Consider the following 24595-nt stretch of genomic DNA (forward strand, 5'->3'; position numbering starts at 1 on the left):
TTTCCAAGCAAAGTATAGCACTAAATTCACATAACCTCTTCTTTTTATAAATTTAAATATAAAAATTATAGGTACATTTTATAAAAATCTAACACACAAAATACATAAAAATAATGCATGTTAGAGTGTATATTTGCATATATAAATGCAGTGTATATAAATATACTATAGCAGACATAAATATTTATAAAATCAAATTAATTTATAAAATTAAATATAGTTATATAATTATATATGTAAATAAATCTTATTCATTGAATTAGAATGTGCAGCCTACATTACGAGTTGGGAAGGGAACACAGTTTTCTGTTTTATAAGGTTTCATTCATACTCAGTAAGTGTTACAACTGTAAAGAAAGAATTTGACACATTTCTTTAGAGACCTTTAGGGAGAAAGACAGTATTGCTTACCAGTAACTCAATTAGTGGTTCAATATCACCTGTTACTTTTTATCTATCATTTTTCACATGGCTTGAAAAGAATTTTAAAAAAGCTGCTGGAGAAGAACTTAGTAATAAGTGGTTTAAAGTGAAACTAAAACAAAAATTAAAGTAATTGTAAAGATTTTGTGCAATGTCAGCCTAAGTTAAAAAAACAGAATAGAAAATTTTATCCTATTTTCTTTGAAAATTTTGAAACACTCAAAAGTGATCAACACCAGGCTAATTTTATTGTCAGAAACAAGGATTCAAAGGTACTTACTGAGTTTCTCCTGATAAATCAGTAATTTCCACCTGAAAGAGGGCTACTGTTTCAGCCACCTATGTTATTCTAATTCAGTTTTTCATAATCACCTCATCAAATCCATAGGAATGCAGGGGATCTATTTATGAATGAAATAATTCTAGAGGACACAACTATTTGATTTTGCATTATGCAGTTAATTGGTTTATGGAAAGGTGGCAAACACAAACACATTCTTATAGAACTGTTTAGAGAACTATCTAAAGTATTTATCTTAATCTGACCTAATTTATTAGAGCAAAACTGAAGTTTTACTCATAGTAATGAAAACATAAATTGCAATATTTTCCATTTAGTTACATACACATGACTTTTGCTCTTAAACCCAAAAGCAGTGCACTATGCAGAACTTCAGGTACTCAGCCACACAAGGTGGCATAACAGCAATGTTTGAAATCATTCAGCACTCTTCACTCACAGGGGAAGCAAAATTTAACACTGCCTATGGCCCAAAAGAATAATCCACTAGTGGATCTCAGCATAGGTTTCAGGTGCCAACACCACAGATGTCATAGAAGCAAAAATAATTTTAAACAGCTGCTTAAAATATATCTCTAAATTCAGGATTTAAGTCTCATATGTGAAGACTTGGTGAATTCTAAGTATTACTGGTTTGTGGTGTACAAAAATAATTTTTATCACTAGAGTACAACCAACCCACCATTGCTGGCTTTGCCATTCTTTGGCAAAAATGTAATTGTTCCAAGAAAACATGGACCAGATCCAATATTTTATTCAGAAGAAAATAACTACACAGTTATTATCTTCTAAAAATATTCTTGGTATATACACCTTCCTAGAATACTCTGGGTATTTCAAATGTCCAACAGAAAGAAATGCTCTAGCAATCAAAATAATTAAGGAAAATAGTGTAATTTTCAAAACAGACCTATTGCTTTGTGAAGGTAAAAAAACCCAGATGCTATAGATTCCAAATTGAGTTACAATGTAAGTTGCAGGGGTTCAGTTTTGCTGTCTTGGGCATCTATCTTTTAAGTGAGTAGAATTTAAGATTTAGAAAGGCCTGTTGAAGCAACCTTGCAGCTAGAATTCAAAAAATAGATGCTCTCCAAATTAAATGCTCATGGAAGATACAAAGAAATACAACTTTTGTAGATATAATTTCTATAATAGAGTATAAAAATACCACAAATTAGACATTTTAAATAATAGAACTTTAGGGAACAGAGGCCTTTTCAGAGGGACAAAGACTTTGTGAAACGCTGACCTCTCTACAGAGTCCTGCGGCTCTGTGTCTCGACTGCTATTCATCCTGCTATTATTTACCTCTCTGTGAGGTGAACAATAACTGAATTTCAGATTCTTCAAGATCATTAAATCCACAATAACAGTTGTTGTCAGAAGAAGACGACTCCTATAGAGATATAACAACCAAACAGGGAAACTCCTTTCATTGCAAAAAACACAGGTGCCAGGCACAAATTACACAATGCATCAGCCCAGCAATTTTCTCGTCACTGTGTTAACTGTGGCAGCCTGTAACTGTGGAGTACCTTTTATGCCTGTGTTCAGCTGCAGAGCTTACAAGGTTTTTCCAGCTCACTTGTATCCCTCTACTGCCAATTAAAGAATGTCTAAACCATTAATTATTATACCCATGTTTAAAGAGTACTGTTGCCCTTTGGCTTAGAGATTCTTGATTTTCAGGCCTCGCAGCAGGTCTCCATTGCTGGAAAGGAATCAGCGCAGGAGTCACTGCCATGAGGTTTATTTGCATCATGTACCTCTTTTTATAGACTATGACCATCACATGTCTCAACATAAACTGCTCCAAAAACCCTAGCTCAGGCAGGCAAAGAAGCTGCAAGAAATGTCATTGCTGCTGTTCCTGCACTTCCCCATGTACCATCCCATCTATTATAAAAAGTAGGCAATACATACACTTCAGTAACTGAGTACATTGAGGTTGTGATGCTAAAATTCATTGTCATCTTGCTCAAAATAATTTTCTCTTGTTCTGCTAGATGATGTAGCATCACATAGTTACAGAAAAACACAGAATAAATGGTACTAAAAAGGTGAGCCTTTTTTGTGGTTTTAGGGGGGTGTGTTTTGGTTTGGGTTTTTTTTTTTGTTGTTATTTTCAAGTCCTTTTTTCCAACATATTTACATTTCTCTGCAAGAACACAGTTATCCCACTAAAGAGGCAGAACAATACACATAGCAAATGAACTGCTGACCATTAAAAAAAAACCCAAACCAGCAGTTTCAGCCCCACTAAGATTTACAATTTTCTTAATCTCGTAGTTCTCTTTTCCCTCTCTCTGCCCACTGAAGACGGGATACATAGTTTTTTTTACAAAAATTAACTAGAGATATCAATTCATGTCAGCCACAGATGTTTGGAACACAAGTTACAAAATTTGTGAATGTTATCTTCTTGCTTGATGACAGCAGCCCAAGAGGAAAATACCATGAAAAATTAAAAACATTAATTGGGTTAAAGCAGACAGGTTGGCTCTAACAAAAAAATACAAATTCTTAGCTAATACTACAGATATTCTCTAGGTCGAGTAAACATGGCTAAGAATAGTAATTGAAAGAAAAAAAACACACATCTCAAAAGAGGCTCAGCTAAAATATACCACAGTAATGATAAATGCTTAAAAATAAATATACATTATGTTTATCCCTTTCTACTAAATAACTTACTGGGATGAAGAAGTGCACTTCTGCTTTTCTCTGCACTGTACTGTACCCAAATCTGTTCCATTTTGCCCTAAATTTCACATGTGATATGAGAACATTAAATAAATATAAAATTTGTATTAACAATCGAGTATAACTGGCATTATAGGATGGATGAATGAGTGGACAGATGGATGAATGAGCAGGTTTTATTAGGCAACTCAGCCCTCACAGAAAACAAGTACTGGTAACTGAAGCACCAGAGTTTATTCAACTTCTCACTTAAGGACCAAATTATATGCAGCCCATAAAGTATTGCCAGGGGCAAGAAGTGATGGCAGGAGACAAACTGGAAATTTAGGATTATTCATTACAGTGAAATGAATAAAAAATATACCAAAACAAGCAATGCCTGTTTGAAAATTAATTAGAATTTTCTTCAAAGTGACTCTGAACTAAAACTATTTCGATTTCTAATAGAAAACGAAATTGAAAACATTTTCTGAAAAGCACTGTCCTGGTTCAAAAGACAAATGTTTGAATTGCTTCAGTGCAGGGTTTCAGCTTGAACTTAACACTGCCCTCTTGTGACTCTGCCTTAAAATGCATTTTCCTTCACACAGTAAGACTCATGAAAACTAAGTCACTTATGGATAGAAATGCAGCCAATTTTTTTTTTAATTTTGAAGAAATAAGATGACTATGTACAAAAATATTTCAGTTTTTAAAAAAATCATCCTCTCAATTTCTAGCATGGCATTTATATTACACAGTATGTAAAACAATATTAGTTACTAGTGTCTTAGTTAATTCTTCTAGTCCACTTATTCTTTGAACTAAGAGTACTTACTTTTTATGTATGTGTCAAGAATAACATAAAAATCACCAAACTTCATTTGAGTAATAAAAACAGTACATTCAGATAGAAGATGATTACACATGCATGAAAGAAATCATGCATGCCATTATCTCCATTTTTTGGGCTAATTTTGCACCATTCAGCAGGTTAACATTAGCTATACTGCAGTGCATGATATCTTAACTTCTAAAAGGATTGAGCCCGACATGCTTTTCACTTTCATCAATGTTATACACATGTAAAGGTCTAAACAAAGATTTAAAATAAAAGTATTCAAACAACAGTGTAAACTTAATGTCAGTGAACATATGCCTACTAATATCCTTCTGCAACTCTTTTCACTGATGTAAAATTTCATTTCATCAATAACAAAAGTATATAGCAACTAGTACATACAAAGTAACACATAGAGCAGATATTTAGTGCTGTTCTATTTTTCTTCTACCAAAGCACCCACTACTTAAAAAGGAGACAATATCAGGTGGCAAAGGTTGGTGTTTGATACACTGTTCTCCCGTGTTCTCACGAATGCAAGTAAAGAAGAATCACGGAGGAAGCACACTAAGCAAGGGACTGCAATGCCAGCTGGTTCAGAGAGCACTTCGGTCCGCATTACAAGTCACTGCCAGCACAATCTAGCCTGGCCAGTTGTTTTCCAGCCACTACATTTCCAAGATCATGGAACTGATAAGAACTGTGTGGCCACCAATACATTACAGACACCCATGCATGTGCATTTATGTGTTTGTTTATGTAAAATAAATGGATGTCTTGTTGGTCAGTCTTGGAGCCCACTGACATCTGCAACACAAGTAAGCCCCAAGAACTCAGGTTGCTGAAATGCTGAAATTTGAAGCTTTACTCAGGTAAAGCTGCAAACAGAATTAAGTTTATCCCACAGTTTTTATAGAATAATAGATGGTTTTCTGCAAAACATATGAGATATAGCTTTACTTGTACAGTTAAACAAATAATACCTATACATCTCTGCAGCCATTCAGAAGTGCAGTGTTGATACATTCCAAACATGCTATATGTACTTCAGTCTGTTCATTTGATTATACAGTATTTTATTAAATGAGTTCCTGGTAATAATATTAACTGTAGACTTACCCTGGCATTGGTCCATTTCCAGAAAGACTATAAACTTGACGAGGATTTAAAAGATACTGAAATTTTCTATAAATTCTGAAGAGGTAAAAGAGACAAAGAGAAAATATTTACTTACATGTTTGGAATTTTTAAGAAAGCTTTCATATGAAAAAATTAAAGAAGTTAGAACATAGTACAATTATTTGAACTGCAGGATGTCATTTATACAAAAAATCAAATGCTTGAACACAGCAATTATAATTCATACACAGAGTGTATTGTGGGGTAGAAAGTTGAGACAGAAGTACTACAAGCTATTTACATTTCAAATGCTGTGTATAGACAGAAACAAAATACGATAAAAAGCTATAATTACACAACAAAAGGTGAATCAAAAAAGCATTTCAGAAAGCATATTGATTTGTATTAAAGTAACTAACTCCATGGCAAAGGAGAGATTTCTTCCTGAAATTTAATGCAAACACAGAACTACAAATATAATTAATTGCAAAAGCTAATTGGCTTTGCCACCCACCAAAAATGTCCACATAGACTGGAAAACATTCTGATAAAGAAAATCTGTGGTTGACTACATTTCCTCAGAATTACATTTGAATGGGAAGAAAAGAAAGAGTTGAAGCATTGTTTTACTAAATTACACTTATTTTTAAACTATCTAAACAATAGGAAGCAATTCATTGATACAGCATGACAAGCATTGCCCGATCCCACATGGGACCCCATTTGCTGTCCTACCCTCAGCAATTTTTTCTTCTAAAGCGTAAATTTAGAAATACTTGCTCTAAAAGTATGACAGAGATTTTGTTTCTTAATTACAAATATTAGAAATGTAATTTCCTAAATTGATTGGAATATAGTAGTTCTCACACAGAACCAAGAAAGCACACAAAAGACTTGGAGCTCAGAATAAATAAATATACACCTGGGATATATGGTAATAGTTTGAATTATAAGCCCCTGTTTCTTGGTTTTAATTTTAATGCTTCTGTCCTTAAGCTAAGTAATATTTTAATGTTTTTAAGAAGACATTTATTTTTCCACTGAAATATTGCTTCAATTTCTTAAATAAAATAGAAGCATAATAAGACCTGAATTCTAGGTTAGAATGTCCACGTTTTCAAATACAGCACAATAAACTTATAGACACAATATATGTGCATATTCAGGATTTTTTTTCTTTTTTTTTTTTTTTAATATAAATGCACAATCTATCAAGATAGCTGGAGAGGAAGTGTGTAAAAATCCTGAATACAAACAAATTCATAATTATCTGTAAAATTGCCCAATTGGAATATTTTCTTAACTTCTCAATTATTTAGTGATATCAGCCTCATCAGGCATTTTATTCAAGCAAACTCACACAATATATTCCTGATGCTCTTCCTGAGAGAAAAAGTCAGTATGAAATTACTAGTTTCATTTCACAAGTATGCACACATAATTGTTGATGGCTGTGATGATTAAATTAGACATCAGACAATGGATTTACAACACAATATACATATTCCAATTTCACAAATGTAAAAGGAGTTTTCTAGTTACTATGTGTGATTTGCTTCTTGGAGATGTGTAGAATTTAATCTGGTCAAAGGTGATGCTAATTTCATTTGTGTAGCTGACTAGAAGAAGTTCATGAGCAGTATTTTTATGAAGTCCCGAAGGTCTAAAAGTTATTTTCCTAAAGTTTGGCACTACAAAACATACTAGCCATTACCTACACTCACAGTGCTGTTCTCAGGTAACAGGAAATGCTATAAATGCCTTCTTAATAAAGAGGAGGCCTGGTTTTTCTAATCAGAACCCATAAGTCCAACTGCAGTAATGAAGAGATTACACTGAATTGTACTTATTGCATACCATTCATGGCTACCAGATGAACATCAGTACCTGCTAAATCACTCCCTAATGACTCGCTGCAAATGACACATCAAGTTATTAAACACATTTATGTATTCTAGTCTGTGTAAAATTCATAAATTGATGGCTCATTTCTATTCATACATTCTCAAAAAACCAAAAAGTTAGAAACTGTTTACAAATGTTTCCCTCACACTAAGCTGTACTCAGACATAACAGGGTGGCATGGGGAAGCCAAAGAAAAGGGACAGAAACTCAACCTTCCAGTTTTACATCTACAGTACCAAACAGTGACACTGACTTGGCTCTGAAGGCCTTGCTTCCACATGTGGGGAAGGAATTGGATGTGGTTTCATTGTGACTGGAGATCTGTGCTGACAAGGCCATGAGGTGGTGTGGTGGGAAATGCCCCAAAAGATATTTTTGTGATGAAAGGCAATTTCATGAACAAAGCCAGTTTATGAAATTACCACTTGTCAACAAAAAGCTGTGCTAGTGTAACTACTTTTGGGGTTATTCTGTGATGTGGAAACTAAAAAGATTCAATTTAAAACAGAGAAGTTTCTTCATTTTCATTTTTCTTCTAATTTAAATCATGTCCATGATCTCATATAAACCTCAAAACATTCTGATATAATAATAACTGAGGAGGCAGAAAATTATCTCAGGAATGGCCAAAGGAGCTGGAATCATCTTTAAACAGCTCAGCTGCTGAAGAAAATATTTCTGAGTGCACCTTGAGCTGAGTTAGATTAAGCTGTCTTCCGGAGGAGAGAGAAAATAAATGGCCAGAAACTAGCTGGCAATTCAAAACTGGCAATAAAGTTGACTACACTGTGGAAAAAGCTGGCCATGGCAATGCCTTCTTTCACAACTGGGGATGCATCTTCAGTCCTCTAGGGGCTATTAAAGATGTGGCTAATACAGGCTTCATTTAACCCTGATGTCAGACAAGGAAGACAAGCCAAGGACTCCTCTCCAAAATAAAAAAAATGCTAGTTATTTTCTCTTGAAGACATACAATATTTGAAAAAGAACATTTGAAACTGTCTTTACATTTTGTCTCAAAGCTAAATGAAATCTCGGAAAGGCAGATTAGTTGGAGGGGAGGAGGGAACAGCTGCTATGAACCCAAGTTATTTGAAAACAGCAAAGGTTAAAAATATCATCAACCTGTATTGCACAGACACTGAACGTGGAGTCAGCAGGAAACATGAGTGTACGGAAGCTGATCTCCAGTGCATCCAACAGCACATTTGTCAAGGAAACAATTGTGTAAACTCATCCTCTGGTCAGGCAAATAAACTGGAAAATGGGGAAGTGGAAATCAAAGTAATGAGTATGGCAAAACAACAGAATGATTTAGAAGAACTCTTTATGTGAGAAACATTACCCTTAACAACAGCCTTTAGAAGCACTACATGCTTGTTGTATATTCTTTCTGTTTAAAGAAACTATTTTTGAATGGTGTACTATATATATACATTTTATACACAGATTATTGAAAACTGTTGCCTTGATTAGTTAGATCATAAACGCAGACATCCCAAACCGATAGTCCCAGAATGAAATGGATGTTCTGCATTTTTTTGGGATGAAATTAACTGCACCTGCCCATTTCATGCACAGCCACTGAAAATATGTTAAGGTGTGATATAGCCTGAGGAATTAACTTGCCTGGGTTTGGTGAACTCCTATTCAGTCTCATGTTCAGTTAAAATGAATTTCTACTATGTGAAAGCCTTAAATTAATCAACTTCAATTGTATTTTTCTACTTTCTCCTTAATAAATATTGACTTATATTTTTATTCTATTATAAACATCTGTATTGTCTAGTAATAAAATAATTCAAGTCCAAATAACTGCAAATACACTAGAGTGTCACATAATGGGCCATAATGTAGCTCCTAATTGAGAAAAAAATATAATGGGGCTATTGTCATAATTCTTTATTTTGCAATTGTATCTGAAAGTGATAGCATTGGTCCTTACAACAGAAACCTATATAGGAAGAATACATTTATCACTACATATTCTGAAAAATGGAATTTCTAACATAATGAAAGTTTCAAAATGTATTGATAAGATATGGTTGTAGATATTTTTGTTCTGAATGCTCTTTTTCTACATATCCATTTGCTTCTCCCCACACCTCTGAACATTTAAAAATTAAAACTAAAGAACCAAACTTCTTTCACCTTTAAGTGATCCTTAGTTCCCTTCTTTTGCATTTGAGAGATTTGAAAAAAATTACAAAATACAACAGGAAATGACCATGTATTACTAGGGGTGTGCATTTATTCAACTGGTTTTCAGTTGGATGCATAAACTCTCTCCAAGAATAAAGGCAATGAAATGGTCTGGGTTATTATATGGTAAGGCATCAAATCTTGTATGGGGAACTGTGGGAACACGGGAGTCTTAATAATCTGCAGTAACCTTCCTATGTTCAATGAAAGTCAATTAGAAATCTTATATTCATTTATTGTGACCTCTCAAATACAGAGAATCCTAAGTAGAAGATTTTCTTAATTGGAATTAATCAAGAAAACGAAATTTTGTTCTACAAAAATTAGAAGGCTGTGGGTTGGTTTTGCTTTTTTTTTCCCCTTACAGCAGGGGAAATCTTACTTTTGTTACACTGTATCCTCTAGTCCCGCCCTCTCAGCACCTGACCAGACTACAGAATTGCAATAAGCAAGAAACCTGACTTGAATGCCATTTACTTGAAGTTGGACTCGATGATCCTTGTGGGTCCCTTCCAACTGTGAAGAAATCTGTGAATCACCATAACTGTGCATTTTGCAAAGTAATTTATGTCTTGAAATGTCCTGTGATTTTACTTTCCACAACATATAACTGCCACAAAATTTAAGGGTAGGGAAAATATGGGAATTTCTTTCTGGTTACTGACTGTAAAGCAGACAATAAAACCCAGAAAAAAAAAAGAAGTTGAATAACAGTTCTCCTGAGAATGTTTTCATCACTTATATTAATATTCAAACTAAGATGCACTCTTAGCATCCTTATTTTATATTTTTACTACTGGCATAGATATGAAACATTAACACCTCAAAAATGGAGTGCAAACCCCTTCTCAACACATAGTCCATATGTGGACTTTCTTCAACCTTTTTGAATCTGGCTTTAGCTCTAACTGTGAGAGATTATCTACTAATGGTGAATGACCTGAGATATGTTTACATGACTAGGCAGTTGACCTTTTGATGTGCTTCTCTTAAAACAGAAATACTGAGTGCAACCTCGACACATTAGTATGTAATTTAACATATTGTGTACATGTGGTATCAAAGCAAATTTAAGAGGTTCTTACAATTCACTATACTCAGCTGCTGGTGCTTGCCCTCATGCTATACACTTAATTGTGTAATGACACTTGTGGATAACGGTGCTAGTGAATGAAGTGTATATAGGACATCCATTTTACAAATTCAAATAATTCCTGTGATCTGTTTGGCCTCAGTAACAGTTTCATTGACATAAACTGAGAAATGTAAGACTCTAAGACATGAAGGGAAACAGGAGCTTTAGATGGGGATCAGATTTTAAATTTGCTTTTACCCTGGAGAATATCTAACATTAAATGACATCCCTACTGCATTATGCCCATTCAAATAGTAACACTTGAGACCAATTATGAGCTAGGAACTGAAAGCTGTGAAACAGCATTTCATTAAATTGTTTCTAGGCTATAACTAACTGTGTAAGTGCAGCTCTCTAACCTGCCTTTCACTTGCATAATTGCAGACTGGATCTCTGATCTAGTCACTTCATATTGGTACTATAAAAAGTCAAGCTGAGTGCTAGTGCAGATTACCTTCCACAAGACCCCTGACTGCACAGTAGTCCTGTCTACCAGGGCTGCCTCACACTGCTACTGTGGCTGAAGCACAAAAACTCAGGATGGCTCACACGGTTTTGTTCTAATTGCAAAGGTGGGTTCTTGAAACTCCTTAGAATTAATATTCTAGATCATTAACTGCTTTTGACACACCTAGCTGATATCAAGGTATACCAGTCCAGGGATTACATAAACAGCTCTCAAGCGATAGCCAGTTCTCTTAGAATTCTTCAAACACAGTTTTGGTTAATGCTCCTTAGCTTTAAGAATTACCCTAACAACTATTCTGCAGGATTTTGTCCTCTTTGACAGTTTACTTTTAGGAGCACAGGAAAATGTGATCTAAGGGAGGCATTGTGGAGGAGATAGGGAAAACTGAGCCACTGTAGTTTACTTGCTTGGTTCCAGGCTTTAGAACCACACTGCATCCCCTTTCTTTGCTTCTCATTACCCATGTCACCAGTACCCACAGGTGTCACCTTCAGCTGGATCCTGGCCAAAAGGCCATAATCTTTTTCAAGACTTGAAGTTACTGCACAGACATGGTGAACTAGGCTATAAAAATGTAGAGGCTTATGGGATGATCAGAAATGACCACATCGTTAGCATTTGAATGAAACATGCTCTGGAAAGTTTGTTTAGTAGGCAACTAATTCAGTATTCCTGCCTGACTAGCAGGACAATGCTCCTTACTACATTATCAGGTTTCTGGTATGTTAACACTTAGACTAATAAACTCAGACATTTTCATTTAAATTAATGTAATTACTGACATATGTAAAATTAGTATGTTTTTAATTTCATGTGATTGGACTCTAATAATTCAACTGGATTTTTAGAATGCTTCCTATCTACAGAAATCAAAAGTTTTCTTTGAAGGAAATCTTATGAAGAGTCTTGAGAGCCTCTACTACTAAGTCTTTAAAAAGCAAATCATACATTAGAAAATGGAATACTGCTTCTAATTTAAACTACTGGCCTGCCTGTATAATAATTACATAGATTAAAAGAAAACTGTTAGCACTTTAAAGTTTTGACACAAGATATGGCCACTCACATCTTCATGCAAATCACACAAACCCATGCACTGAACATAGCTATTTTGATTTGAAACAAAAATATTCTATAGAATTAACTCTTGTTTTTAACTGGAGAATTTATAGGTACAGAAATATAGGATGTTCAACTGTGAGGAATAACAATATAAAATTTTGGATTTTTTCCACATATACAAACTTTTAAATTCATTTTTAAACATTTCACAGACCAGAACAAGAAAGAGAGGGGGCAAAAAGAGAAAAAGAAAAAAACACTTACCTTTCTCCTTGTTTCCCACCACTTTTAGGATTGACAAAAACTAAAAGTGGATGAGTGCCTGGAACTGGAGTGATCTAAAAGAAGGGAATAACACAGCCACTCATTAATGCTGTGTGTTGCATTCATTTTTTCCTATAGTAGACAGAAAACAAAAAGCTTAATGCAAACTCTATGTTATGCTATGTAATCCAGCTGGAAGCAATACCATATTTTGCAATAATCCTCACTTCATTAATTTGCCAGAAATTGTAAGTGACTTCTCTTTTAATGCAGTCTTGTTTTACAGCTGTGTTGCCATTTTATCCAATAATGCCACTGAAAAACTAAGATATATACACACATAACCTATCTCTATACAGATATATATTTGTGTGCATATATATATTATATATACATACATATATCCATGAGTAGAGAAGAAAACTTTAAATGGTTATTTAAGTAATTTCCTTAAAACAAAGGAAAAGAAAAAAGCTTAAAAGAAACTGTATTTTGGAGTGAGAAATCACACTATAATATATACTATGAAGGTCAACTGTAGCTATAACAAACATTGAACTTAGCAGATTTTTTTTCAATTATGTCAATGAATATCTGCAACATTTGATATAATAAGAAATCACACACTTTTTAAAACATTAAGGAATTCCTTTAAACACCTGAGAAAGCTGAAAAACTTAAGGTAGAGGAGAAACCATAAGGAAGAAGGGTAAGTCTGAGGAAAATAATGTTCAGGACAAGGAAGGAAACAATGACTTCTACCATTATTTTTTTTACATTCTTTTGTGTATGGAAAGTTTTCCATATACACATTAATATTTAGCTTTACAAAGTAACACCTTCATTCTAAGTGCTAGGGTTAGTCTCTATTTTCAGATACTCTGAGATGTGTGTGTTCATTGCCTTTACTCCAACGACTTGAACATAAAAATAATACTAATCTCTAATACAAGTCTTTAAATCATGAAACTGTACTATTCATATTTAGAAGTATCACTTTAAGACTTATATCAATTCCAAAATTGTTGAAAGTATATTAAGAGCTCAAAGTCATCATCTCCAAAGTCATACACTAACAACTTTAGAGATTGATCTTAGACCATCTGTGTTTCAAAATGATGCATTGAAAGCCTTGCTTGAAATCCTTATTCATAATTCCTGAAATAACAAAACTTGAAGATTTCATAAAATGTAATTTAAGGAAGAACCTGAGAAACATCATAGCTAAGGAGTTAAGTCTAAACATACTAGAGATATATGTATATAATCCTACAGGCATCTAAAAGCACTTTTCTTTTACTAGTAAATGTTAAGCACTAGTGTGTCAACTCTATTCATGATTTTACAGAAAACCAGAATCAAATCTTGATACATACAATACAATTCATACAAAAGATAATGGAAAAGTCCACATTCAGCAGTATTAAGTTTAGCACGAAACCAGCTCAGTATCACCTAGCACAGTAAAGTGCTGTTTGTTGAAACATACATCAAATTGCAGAATACAGTGCAGTTTGTCATATATTTAATTTTTACCTACTGTTTTAATCAATTTTAGTTATTTAGCCAATTCCCATGGTGTTTATTCCGGTAAACTAAGTGTAAACCATTGGTGCTCATTGTGACAGAGATGGAATACCTACTGAAATCCCTTAAGACACAGGTTAATTAATGAGACTCATCCTAAGGTTATACATGATCTATTACTTCCTCTAATTAGAAATAATAATCCTGATCATTATGCTGGTTAGCTAGAAAGAAGCAAGATGAATGTGCTTAACTATGATTAATTGTCTTAAAGTCATGCAGACCTCCACTGCCACTAAGTTATCTGCTCACTCTGTCTGATGGAAGGAAGGTTTGGGCTTGACCTTTTTCTCAACAAAAGCTAAGTGATGGAATTTTATATTTCAAATCTTTTCTTTCAAGATTCAATGAGATTATTTCAAGTAGAAGGGTTTGGCTCATCAAAAAAAAAAAAAATTAAATAGTCTGTATCCCACTCAGTTCCAAAATAAATTTTAATTAAATTTTTACAGCTTTTCCAAATTACTTTTCCAGATAACATACGGTATTTTTATATAATGAAATGCAACTAAAGATTCAGACTAAATTAGTGAACATTTTCAAGCCCTAATCTAGCACAATTTAAAGGCAATCTTCACAATGTTATAGGACAAGTGGCTTAAAGTAAAAAGAAAAAAACAAAAAGAAAAAAGTGGTGAAGCACTTATATATAGTTTCTCCCATATTGAAAACAGAGGTCTAACAGCAGTAATTTCAAGATCTTTGCTTTTTTACCTTGTATCTTAAATCATAAACAAATGCAATTAATAATTAATACTGATTAAGTGTTCTGAAATAAAACCCTTGCTCACTGAAGATTTTATTAAAATGAGACTATGCCAGCAGAATCAGAGTATAAGAAACAGAGAAGCATGCCAAATATGGTAAAATTAGAGTAGTATACTTTGATCAGATACAGAATGTTTTCTCAAGACCATCTTTGGGCAAAATACTAATATTAATTGCCAGTTATATTTATAGCATCTTACATAGTTGTGAGAAGACCTGAAAAATTACACAATCTGTGAGGAAAAGAAGTCCTAACATTCTCATTGATCCCACCCTTTTAGCAGGATAGCCTTCAAGGTCCACTCAGCCTTCACAATAATTACATTAACAACAGGTTACCATTTTTAATGCAAATCAAAAATTAAATATTTGATGCTAAGATGGATTTCTGCCACTTAAAACCAATTAAATCCATCCGTGAAAAACAAAGATCACAGTATAATCAGAAAATTAGGGCCATGACTGCAGTATTATTTCAAATGTTATCACTATGGTACCATGTCATGCACTACATTACAAATGTGTCATTACAGAACACCAACCACTTCAACAAACACCTCAAATCTATTAAATAATAATTTTATCATCTTTGTCCCCACTCTCCTTTTCTCCATCTCTAGCAGTAATAAAGAAAAGCAAGGATGAAACATAGGCTTTTGATTCATCTTGGTAAGACACAATAGAACACAAGTTTTGGATCACACTAAAAAACTTAGGGGAAATATTATGACCTGAAAGCAGAACATATAATAATTTAAAGTTTTGTGTTGAAGAGTCAATGGTGCTAAAAGCTGCTGTTTTGAGTAGACCAAGTATTATATCCTAGGCACAATATCACATGAGTGGGAAATAGAGACTAAAAATAGCTAAAAATAAACTATGAGCATAAGTAATCTAATGCTTGGAGTAAATACAAAATTCATAATGATACATGGTGCTGTAACCAAAAGGAGATGCCAAGGATGCTCCTCTATCTAGACTACTTTGTCTCACTGGAATTGCATAGATATCCCCCAAAAGTTAGAAAATACTGTGTATTTCATTAAGCACAAACTTATTAATCACACTGTGACTGCTTAGACAGAACTTGAGCTTTCTTTCAATTACGACACTATCATTTTTTGCTTCATGTTTTGTCATAGATGATCTGGATAGCAATGAAGCCTGTAAAAAATCTAAGTACAGGAAGAGATTCTTTAAAGCAATGGATAATTATTGCTTTAATAACCAACTATAGCATCAATGGAGCATCCAAATAACTGGATAGATTTTAGGGTTTGTTTTTCAGGTTTTGCTTGGATTTTTTTCACCTTCTTTGGGTTGTCATAACAAGAATATTTGACTAACCTAAAACATAGAACAAATACAATAAACCTTCTTATCCTGACACAAGATGAAATAATTATGAGGCACAAAGTCATTGATAAATGGTAATGGAATCTTTTTACTGAAGCCCAACTACAGCATATCAAAAGATAGAGAGAACGGACAACTATGCATATTATATGATTATTACATTGTTATCATGATGATAATTTAACTCCTGAGGACATAAAGCAGAAGCATCCTGCATATGGACATTGATTTCACTCAAAACTACTCACATCTCAAGGGAAAAAAGTCATCAGTTCAGGCATGCCTCAAAGTCACCACTCTTAAATAACACTAGCACTTCACACACATGAGGTTTTTTTTCTAGCAGAAAAACTCCCATATTTATTATAGGTATTTCTAGTAATGAAAACACGATGCTTCTCACCATTGTTAATGCTGATATGCCAAATACCCTACTTAGAAAAACCTGGACAAAAGACACCCTTGAGGTTTACTCCATCCATTAATTAACAGGTCCAAATGAGAACAGTTAACAGTTATCGGGACAGACTTAGATTAATAATGTAAATTTACACAACATTGCATGACAGATACCAAAATAAACTATACACCCTATGACAGAAGTGTTTTAGAGCTAGTCTTCCCTCCCCCTAATTGTCTTAGGAAATCCTAACAATCACATGAGAAGCAGATGTATATCACAGGATTCCTGAACCAATGGAACAATTTACCTATTGACTTTTTAATAATGTAAAAGTGAAATATTAGAAGAGTGAACGTATATTTCACTTTAGACATATTTCACTCTTCATACCTAAAATTATCTGCTTAATATTAAAATAACAATAATCACACCTGAAGGCCTTGTCCATCTACAGTGACAGAATTTGCTCTTTGCATTTTGTTCCGTTCTCCCAGTTTGTTCATTTGCTGGGGGCAGCTCTTTTCTTTTTTCACTGTTGCTTGTCTTTCCTTGAAAAGAGAAAAGGAAACATTTTAACACATTATATAATGCTATACATCTATAACTGAGACTGTAGCTCCACAAAGTTGTTTTTTTTGACTAGCAAGTAATGTCAGACTCTGCTTTAATGAAAATGAGATCTCAGTCAAGTTAATACACAATGTCTGGCCACTTCACATAACATCTATCTATTTGCCTGACATTCCATAATGACTAGGCAATAGATGGATGAAAAGTGTGCAGTCACAACACAAATTAATGCAATGATGTGAAAAGATAATCTGACATTACCAGGGTGCCATTCTGAAACTTGAAAGCCAATAACACAATATACTTGACTGTTTAATAAGCATATTGATAAGAGATTAGTAATTTTCCAAAATTTCATCCTGACTGCTAGCAGAGGTTGGATGCTTCAAAGTGCTTTACCACTTTGGCAAAATATACCCAGTCTAAATGAACCATAATAAATTAGCTGAGTAGCTTTTTATAAAACATGTACTTCGTATCAGAAGGAAACCAGAATCTACACCAGATTCTAAGCTGCTGGCAACTTTTGATGCTGATACACAGCACAGTGAGATGGTTATTTGAAAGAGAAAAACTCAGTATTGTATTGTTGCAATCATATTTTCAACTGTTATCAGGCCATTTCAGATAACTCTGCATGGAAAAAAGTATTCTCATTTTTAGTATCTCATTTATTCTATTTATAAACTGCACCCAGCATGTCCTTATAGGTTGTCAAAATTCCACCATAAATTAAGACAGCAGATATTTATCAAACAGAATCAGTGTCTCCAATCCCAACTGCACCCCAGCTGCTTTCCTCACTTCACAAGTACAAGGAGGTTTTAAACTAGTCAAGGGAATGGGCTGGCACAAAGCTGCTGCACTAGAAAAGGGGCACGAAGGACATTGTTGCATCCCCTGCAACTCCATCCAGTAATAAGTTCATTAACTGTTACCATTTACTTTCCATACCAGACCAAACCCATCTCTGTGCTACCTCCCATAAAGCTTTGGGGATCATAGTAGCAATTAATCCATTAAACTCTTTCAGGAGCAGTTTTTACTTGTAAGAAGCACTGACACAGATTCTGTCAGGAAGGGAGTAACTCCCAGCTTAATACAGCTCCTTCTAACACAAATGTGGACCCTGACTGTTTTCATATCATCTTCAGTTCCTTTAAGTGAGACTGATAGAGTCTCAGTCTAGATCTGATGCAAAGAGTGGTCCAGATCATCCTAAGCTATTTCGGGGTAGCCAAGTACTTGGGGGAACTTCGACAGTCTGACCACATTTTGTTTAAAAGAATGGAAAAACATATGCCACTGAGAAAAAAAAAAACAATCAGACAATACAAAACAAAACAGGGAAATCTACAAAACTATCTGTATGCAGTGAGATTCCTAAGAGGTTAGTTAACAGAGCTCTTGGATGCTTTGAGTAATTTGGTTGGTGCAAGATGAGATCCAAGACTCTAGACTGGTATCACTGCTTTAAAGGGAAAAAAGCAGAAACAATTAGAGCTATTCACCTTGTCCTTAACCTTAGAAACAAAAACACTGTATGTATCATTGCATGAGAAATCACCAGCACTGCACTTACTTATTTGATGATTTTTTCAGAAAATAAAACCAGGATGAGACACTCAATGTGAATAAAATTTCTGAATTAACAGAAAACATTTTGCACAGTGGATTGGTTAGTCCTAAGGACAGCAAGTAAGATACTTACATATGAAGGAAGCTTAAAACTTTGTTACAAATTTCAGAAGACGCTTTGAGGTTTTAAACAACTTTGTGAACAATTATCCTTAAAACTCACTACCTTTTATAAAAAGAAAGTATACCCTGTTAAATAGGATTTTACATTCTAGCCAAATCTGGCTCATGAATACTGCAACATCTTCAAAAATCAAATCAGATTTTTGAAGTAAAGAAAAAGCCAGTAAAAATTGTGATTTCTAACAAAAATCAGAGATGGAGAGCAAATTTGAAAAAGTCTAAGAAAATCTCGAGATAAAGGAAACATTTGTTACAATTCAAATAAAAATTTAGCCAAAAGTAATAGACTCAGCACAATGAATTTGTGCATTTAGAGGTTAAAAAAATGTTCAAAAGAGGCCTACTTTATAAAGTGTGGCACTAAAAATCTTCTTGCATTTATCATGCTACAATTTGGCAGAAAAGTATTTATACACTGCTGAGACCTATGCCCAAACCCACTGTCATAAATGACTCAAGCAAAATGCATTAAAAATTACCCAGAGCAAAGTTTTGGATATTGGGGTGATACAAATAGCAGCATGATATACAAACAGCAGTACAGTTGGCCTTAGTCCTATGACTATGGCATTACCATTCCTTCACCAGTTTGTATTTCCTATCCCATAAGCAAAACAATTGCTTGATTCACAAAGACAATACGATATTAGGTCATGTATCTCAGGTAACATAAAGGAAAAAAGAATATTCATTATACAGAAATGTCTAGAGTGTTAATAATATGATCAAAGATGGATACCCGACCTCATTAACACTGAAACTCTGCTTTCTTCACTGATGATTTTTGAAGTACAAATAAAGTATTTCATATCATCCATCTTATATGATACGACAATACGACACCATGTTTATCAACAGTGCTCTCTAAAACCTTTCTGAAGAAGCTGAAAAAAGATACTAGATTTCCTAGAGTTATATATCCTATAATTTTTAGATATGTGTCACACTAGTGAGGATTTGACTTAATTTGTATGACATAATGTGATGAATTGTACAGTAATTGTAATTAATAAATCTGTTAATGGGACAAAAAAATATTTACCAATTCATTGATTTTTTTTTTTTAATATTCTTGTGCAGACCCTTTCTTTTAGATATGAAATATCAGTTGTGCCTGACATAGAGTATCTTTGTTTTGGAAACTAAAACATTATTAAGATATCAGAGTGTCAAGAAGTAAACAATTTAATTTCTAAAGTAGAGAAAAACAGAAGAAGGTAAGAATGGATAACAGTTTAAAAAATTTGAAAGTTAAGAAAAATTTAACACACATTGAAAAAATGGTTTTATAAAATGCAAAAAATTATCTTTCAATTTAAGAACTATTTCTGTAATTGTTGTGCTATTTTTAATATCTTGCTAAATAAAGCACACAAAATGATCCAATGTATCTGTGAACCATTTTGTTTAGTGAACATGCATGGGGTTGACAAAGATACTGAGCACAGCAATTTAAACACTTTTGTACATTTTGATGGCTCAAAGGATGAAGCTTTTTGTTCTTTTGGTATGTGCCAGTGTACATACCTTCCAAAATAGTATTTACCACAATAAAATTTTTTTCCACCCCTTTTTGCTCTTCTCATGTCTTATTTTCCCCCTTGAAGTCCCACTTTGAAGTCAATATTCATTAGCTGGAGCATCTACCATCCAGGACTGCTCCAGAGAGACCACTGCCAAGTGAGATCTACTCAACTGCATCTATTCCATATTCCATATCAGAAAATAATTGACTAATAAGACAGGACTTTCCAAATAATAACCCAGAATATCATCTCTAGATTTTTGCTTCAGCCCCAAAATGCACTTTATAGCAGAAAAATGTACAATAATCATTAACTGTTAGTACTCGAGCATTCGTGGATGCTTCTCACTACGCACCTCAGGGAGCAAACCTCCTAAAGTGGGAAGCGTCTGTTGGAAAAAGAGAATGTTAGGCTGCAGCACCAAACAGCTGGGATGGCAAAGGGCATGGACTGGGTGTTCACAAGGAATGGTACCTTGCAGCAGTCGCACTTAACAACATACACAGTATTTTGTTACACTATTGCACCAAGTGGACTTTACTGATGTTTTGGCTGTTGTATTACATAATGTACACTCTCGAAAGTATGTGTGGGATCATTTTAACACCACCTAACAAGCATAGCAAACCTGAGGACTTCATTCTTTTGAATAGCAAAAAGAGATACTTGATACTTGATAAGCTATTTTGATTTTATCTTCCAAGTCTTTGAATTCTCATCCAAATCAAAGAATCTTGTTTAAAAAGCCTTCTTCTAATTGTATAGCTACAATTAACAAGCTATACAAAGCTATATTACTCAAAGCTGCTTATATTCTTTCTTTATATAGAGGTAGAATCTTTTCCTTTACGCAAAACACATTTAGAAATACCATTCTCCATCATAGCTGTTATGGTGAAAACAGATGAATAGTTACTAAAGGCTCACTAAAGAACTGCCTCTTTATAATTTAACTGCTGACACAGAAACCAGGACAAATACAGCAACAACTGTTTTTTATCACCTTGCCTTTTAGTTAATAACTGCAAATTTATTTTTTCTGGATTATTTCCTACACAAGATTATTTAATTCAATGTATTTCATAACATGAATCAACAATTTACTTATACATTATATAGGATTGCAAATTCATTAATAAAAAGTTAATACCATTATACAGTTTGACAGGTGACAGCTTAAAACCTGAGATTACTTCTGTATGGTAATTTCTTCTTTTATTATATATATTTTTAAATGAAACATATAACCTATTTGGGTATGGAGTTGCATAATGAGAGAAGTATAGTTTTAGGTTATTGTGCATAAACTAAAATAGCTTTAAAAAGTTTAAAAAAATCTTATTGTAGACCTCCAAAACTTCACAGAGGATTAGACGGAATGCACACAATACCACATACAGATATTCTCAAATGTTTGCAAGATGAAATTTAAATATGCGACTTGAATACCAAACTGGTACTTTGGGATACTTTTTAAGGAACTTGAAGGAAGGTTGTTCTATGATTCCTTAGAACTATTTTGCTTAATGACATGGGAATCTTTAAGGATATAATAATTATATTAATAGATTATTAATAATATTAGGTACTCCTAGACTATAATTTTGTAAACCTACATGGCATTCAAGACCCTGCTTACGAAGCTCCCATTCCAAGAAATTTCTTTCCATAATGATACAATAACAAAAGAAAGTTGAAATTCAGAAATCCTGAAAACTAAAAGAAAAACCACATCACCACTATGCCAAAGCTATGGCATGCAATCTATCTGTAGTATCTATTAGAGATCACATCCAAGTAACAGTGATTCAGATGACCTAAAATATTTTGAAAATTCATTTTATAAATTCTCCACATTTCCAGCTCTGAGTGCATGCTAATCAAAAGAGCCTATATTAGAACACCACATCATGCTGTCTTGAAAGCTCATAGAGTTGTAGCACAATACCCAGCTCTAAATCCCTAGACAGTCACTAGAAGTCATCCTGTCGACAAGATTATTAACCAATTCTCAGCAAAAATACCATCCAGTGAGCTGCACATGCCCATACTATAAAGGAAAGTTAAGGCTTCTAATTAATTTGAGAGCTGTTTTAAGAAAAGCAGTTGCAGCTCAAGGGGGAAAAAAAAAGGCAAAAAATCACATTACACCATTGAGAAAGAAGCATTTTGTCACTCATAATACTGGTAGCGAAAATACATGCAACAAGACAAGGCTGAAATGGAGAACATATGTTTAAGAATAACTTCTAAAATTGCTGATTGTTCCTTCTTTTGAACAAGGAATCACTATATGGTAACTTTATAAATATACTTGTGCTCCTTTTTTAGTTTGTCTAAATAACAAGGTAAAGAATTACAAACCAAAACACAATCAAGGCCCTCATTTAGCATGTTGGCCTTAGTTCATTCAGTTTTCTGTAGATAACTTGCCTTACATCTTGTACCCATTCAATACATACATCAGTATATGGTCCAAGACTTTCCACTGGATTTGCAACTCCTGCTTGGGTTATAGAAGCTGATTATATATACTGTCCAAGAAAGACTAAAGTGTTGGAAAAGAATTTTGAAAATAAAATCATATTAAACTCCAGTGGGAGAGGATATAAGGAATAAACTTAGAAACAGACAGTAGTGATGAGCTGTGGGCAGGCAACTAGATATAACTTAAAATGATTTAATGGCTGCCATTTCAGTTTATCAGCATCTTATTATTTTAACATTGAACTGTGTTTGTCGAACAGCTAATTAGCTAGGAAGATACATTTTCCTCCAGGGCAATTATTAATTTCCTTCTGACTTCAAAGAAATGAAAAAGCTCTTAGCGTAGATAAGGACACCATTATACTTAGTCTTATTTAGATTCTCAGAGAACTGAAGCTGCAATATGAAACACAATAGGGAAGCAAAAGAGTGTTTTGTTTTGTTTTTTGAATCTCTTTCAGCTGCTATGTCATTACTTAATATTCAACAACCAGATCTAAATTCAACTCCCCCTCTCCAAGCATATATATTAAAATAACTTTTTTATAGTATCTTTGTTCAGAAACTCATGATAAGGCTAGTACTCAACTTCAAAGGATTGAGTTGCTCATAAATGCTTACATACTGCACTGATTTTCCGTGCTCTATGTTAAGCATGGATTCAACTGAGCTAAAACTGATCTCTATAAAAACAGAAGAATCATTTTAGGATTAATAACTGGAAAGGGGATTAAGAAAGCTCATTCTTCAACCAGGCACTGCTAATTCCCTTTCTCTCTCTCTCTCTACAACTCTGCTTTTCTATATGAATAACGCCTACATACCTCACAGGAAAACAGTATTAGCAAAACATATCATCAGACATAGAAAAAATATCTATTGAACCATGTTGCAATTATAATATAGCCAATAGCTATTCTATCTGGTCTAAATATTAATAGTGAAAGAAAATTCTTAAACAGTATTTTCAACTTTAATTTTGTATTATTTTTTGTCAGAATGTCAATACACCTGCCATATTTACACAAAAGTTTGAAGCTATAGGTCATAATGCATATTGAATAAGTTGAATAAGGCACATTTCCTATCTCAGACGTGTAATCTCCTGTGTATATTGTTATACATGCCTAAATATAACTAGTCATAAACAGATTTGTAAGATTTTGGAATATTTGTCGTTTTGTACAACAAAATACCACAGGAATCAGATCTATCTGTTTCCTCCTCCCAACTGTATAGCCATCTATATTTTAAAACGAGAGGTCAAGTGAATTTGACTTATGAAAGTATTTTATATTAGTGTCTATAAAGAGATGCATATTATGTTGTATAAAAATTCTACGTATTTTATATATACCAGTTTAGATCTGTATATATAGTCCACATTTATATAAATTTTATCTTTGCTTAGATGACTTTGTCCTAATATACTGTAACAGCTTCACTGCCCAAAACAAAAGTCAAATTCATTAACAAGAGAAAAGAAACAAAATGGAAACTGTTTCAAGCTTTTTATCATGATGACCCATTTTTCACAAAATGCAAAACAATGAAGTTGGATATCAAAACACAAAGAAATATACCCAGTTTTAAGTTTTATTATTTTCACTCTTTACAATCAATATCATACCAGAGCCTCCACCTTTGAAATAAGCTGGTTACTATGTGGACAGTGATACTTGTCATATAATGCTCACATTGTAAGCAGGGTGCCTTATGTTTTACAATTTATTC

At 33.6% G+C, this 24595-nt stretch overlaps 1 protein-coding gene across 8 annotated transcripts in view; it reads right to left on the bottom strand.

The window, feature by feature from the left end:
- Positions 1 to 24595, bottom strand: part of DGKB (diacylglycerol kinase beta) — a 385149-nt gene that overhangs the window by 204014 nt on the left and 156540 nt on the right. For 6 of the 8 annotated variants that reach the window (XM_085573112.1, XM_021538316.4, XM_021538321.4 and 3 more), the window contains 4 exons: positions 20730 to 20762; positions 16949 to 17065; positions 12404 to 12477; positions 5367 to 5441 (listed from right to left, as the gene is read on the bottom strand). In XM_085573112.1, the coding sequence (XP_085429238.1) occupies positions 5367 to 5441; positions 12404 to 12477; positions 16949 to 17065; positions 20730 to 20762 (299 nt within the window). The remainder of the gene's footprint in view (positions 1 to 5366; positions 5442 to 12403; positions 12478 to 16948; positions 17066 to 20729; positions 20763 to 24595) is intronic. The other 2 variants (XM_021538322.4, XM_021538318.4) reach the window with 1 other exon arrangement.

This window comes from Lonchura striata, chromosome 2, assembly GCF_050655825.1.
Source record: "Lonchura striata isolate lonStrDom1 chromosome 2, ASM5065582v1, whole genome shotgun sequence".
NCBI classification, from domain to species: Eukaryota; Metazoa; Chordata; class Aves; order Passeriformes; family Estrildidae; genus Lonchura; species Lonchura striata.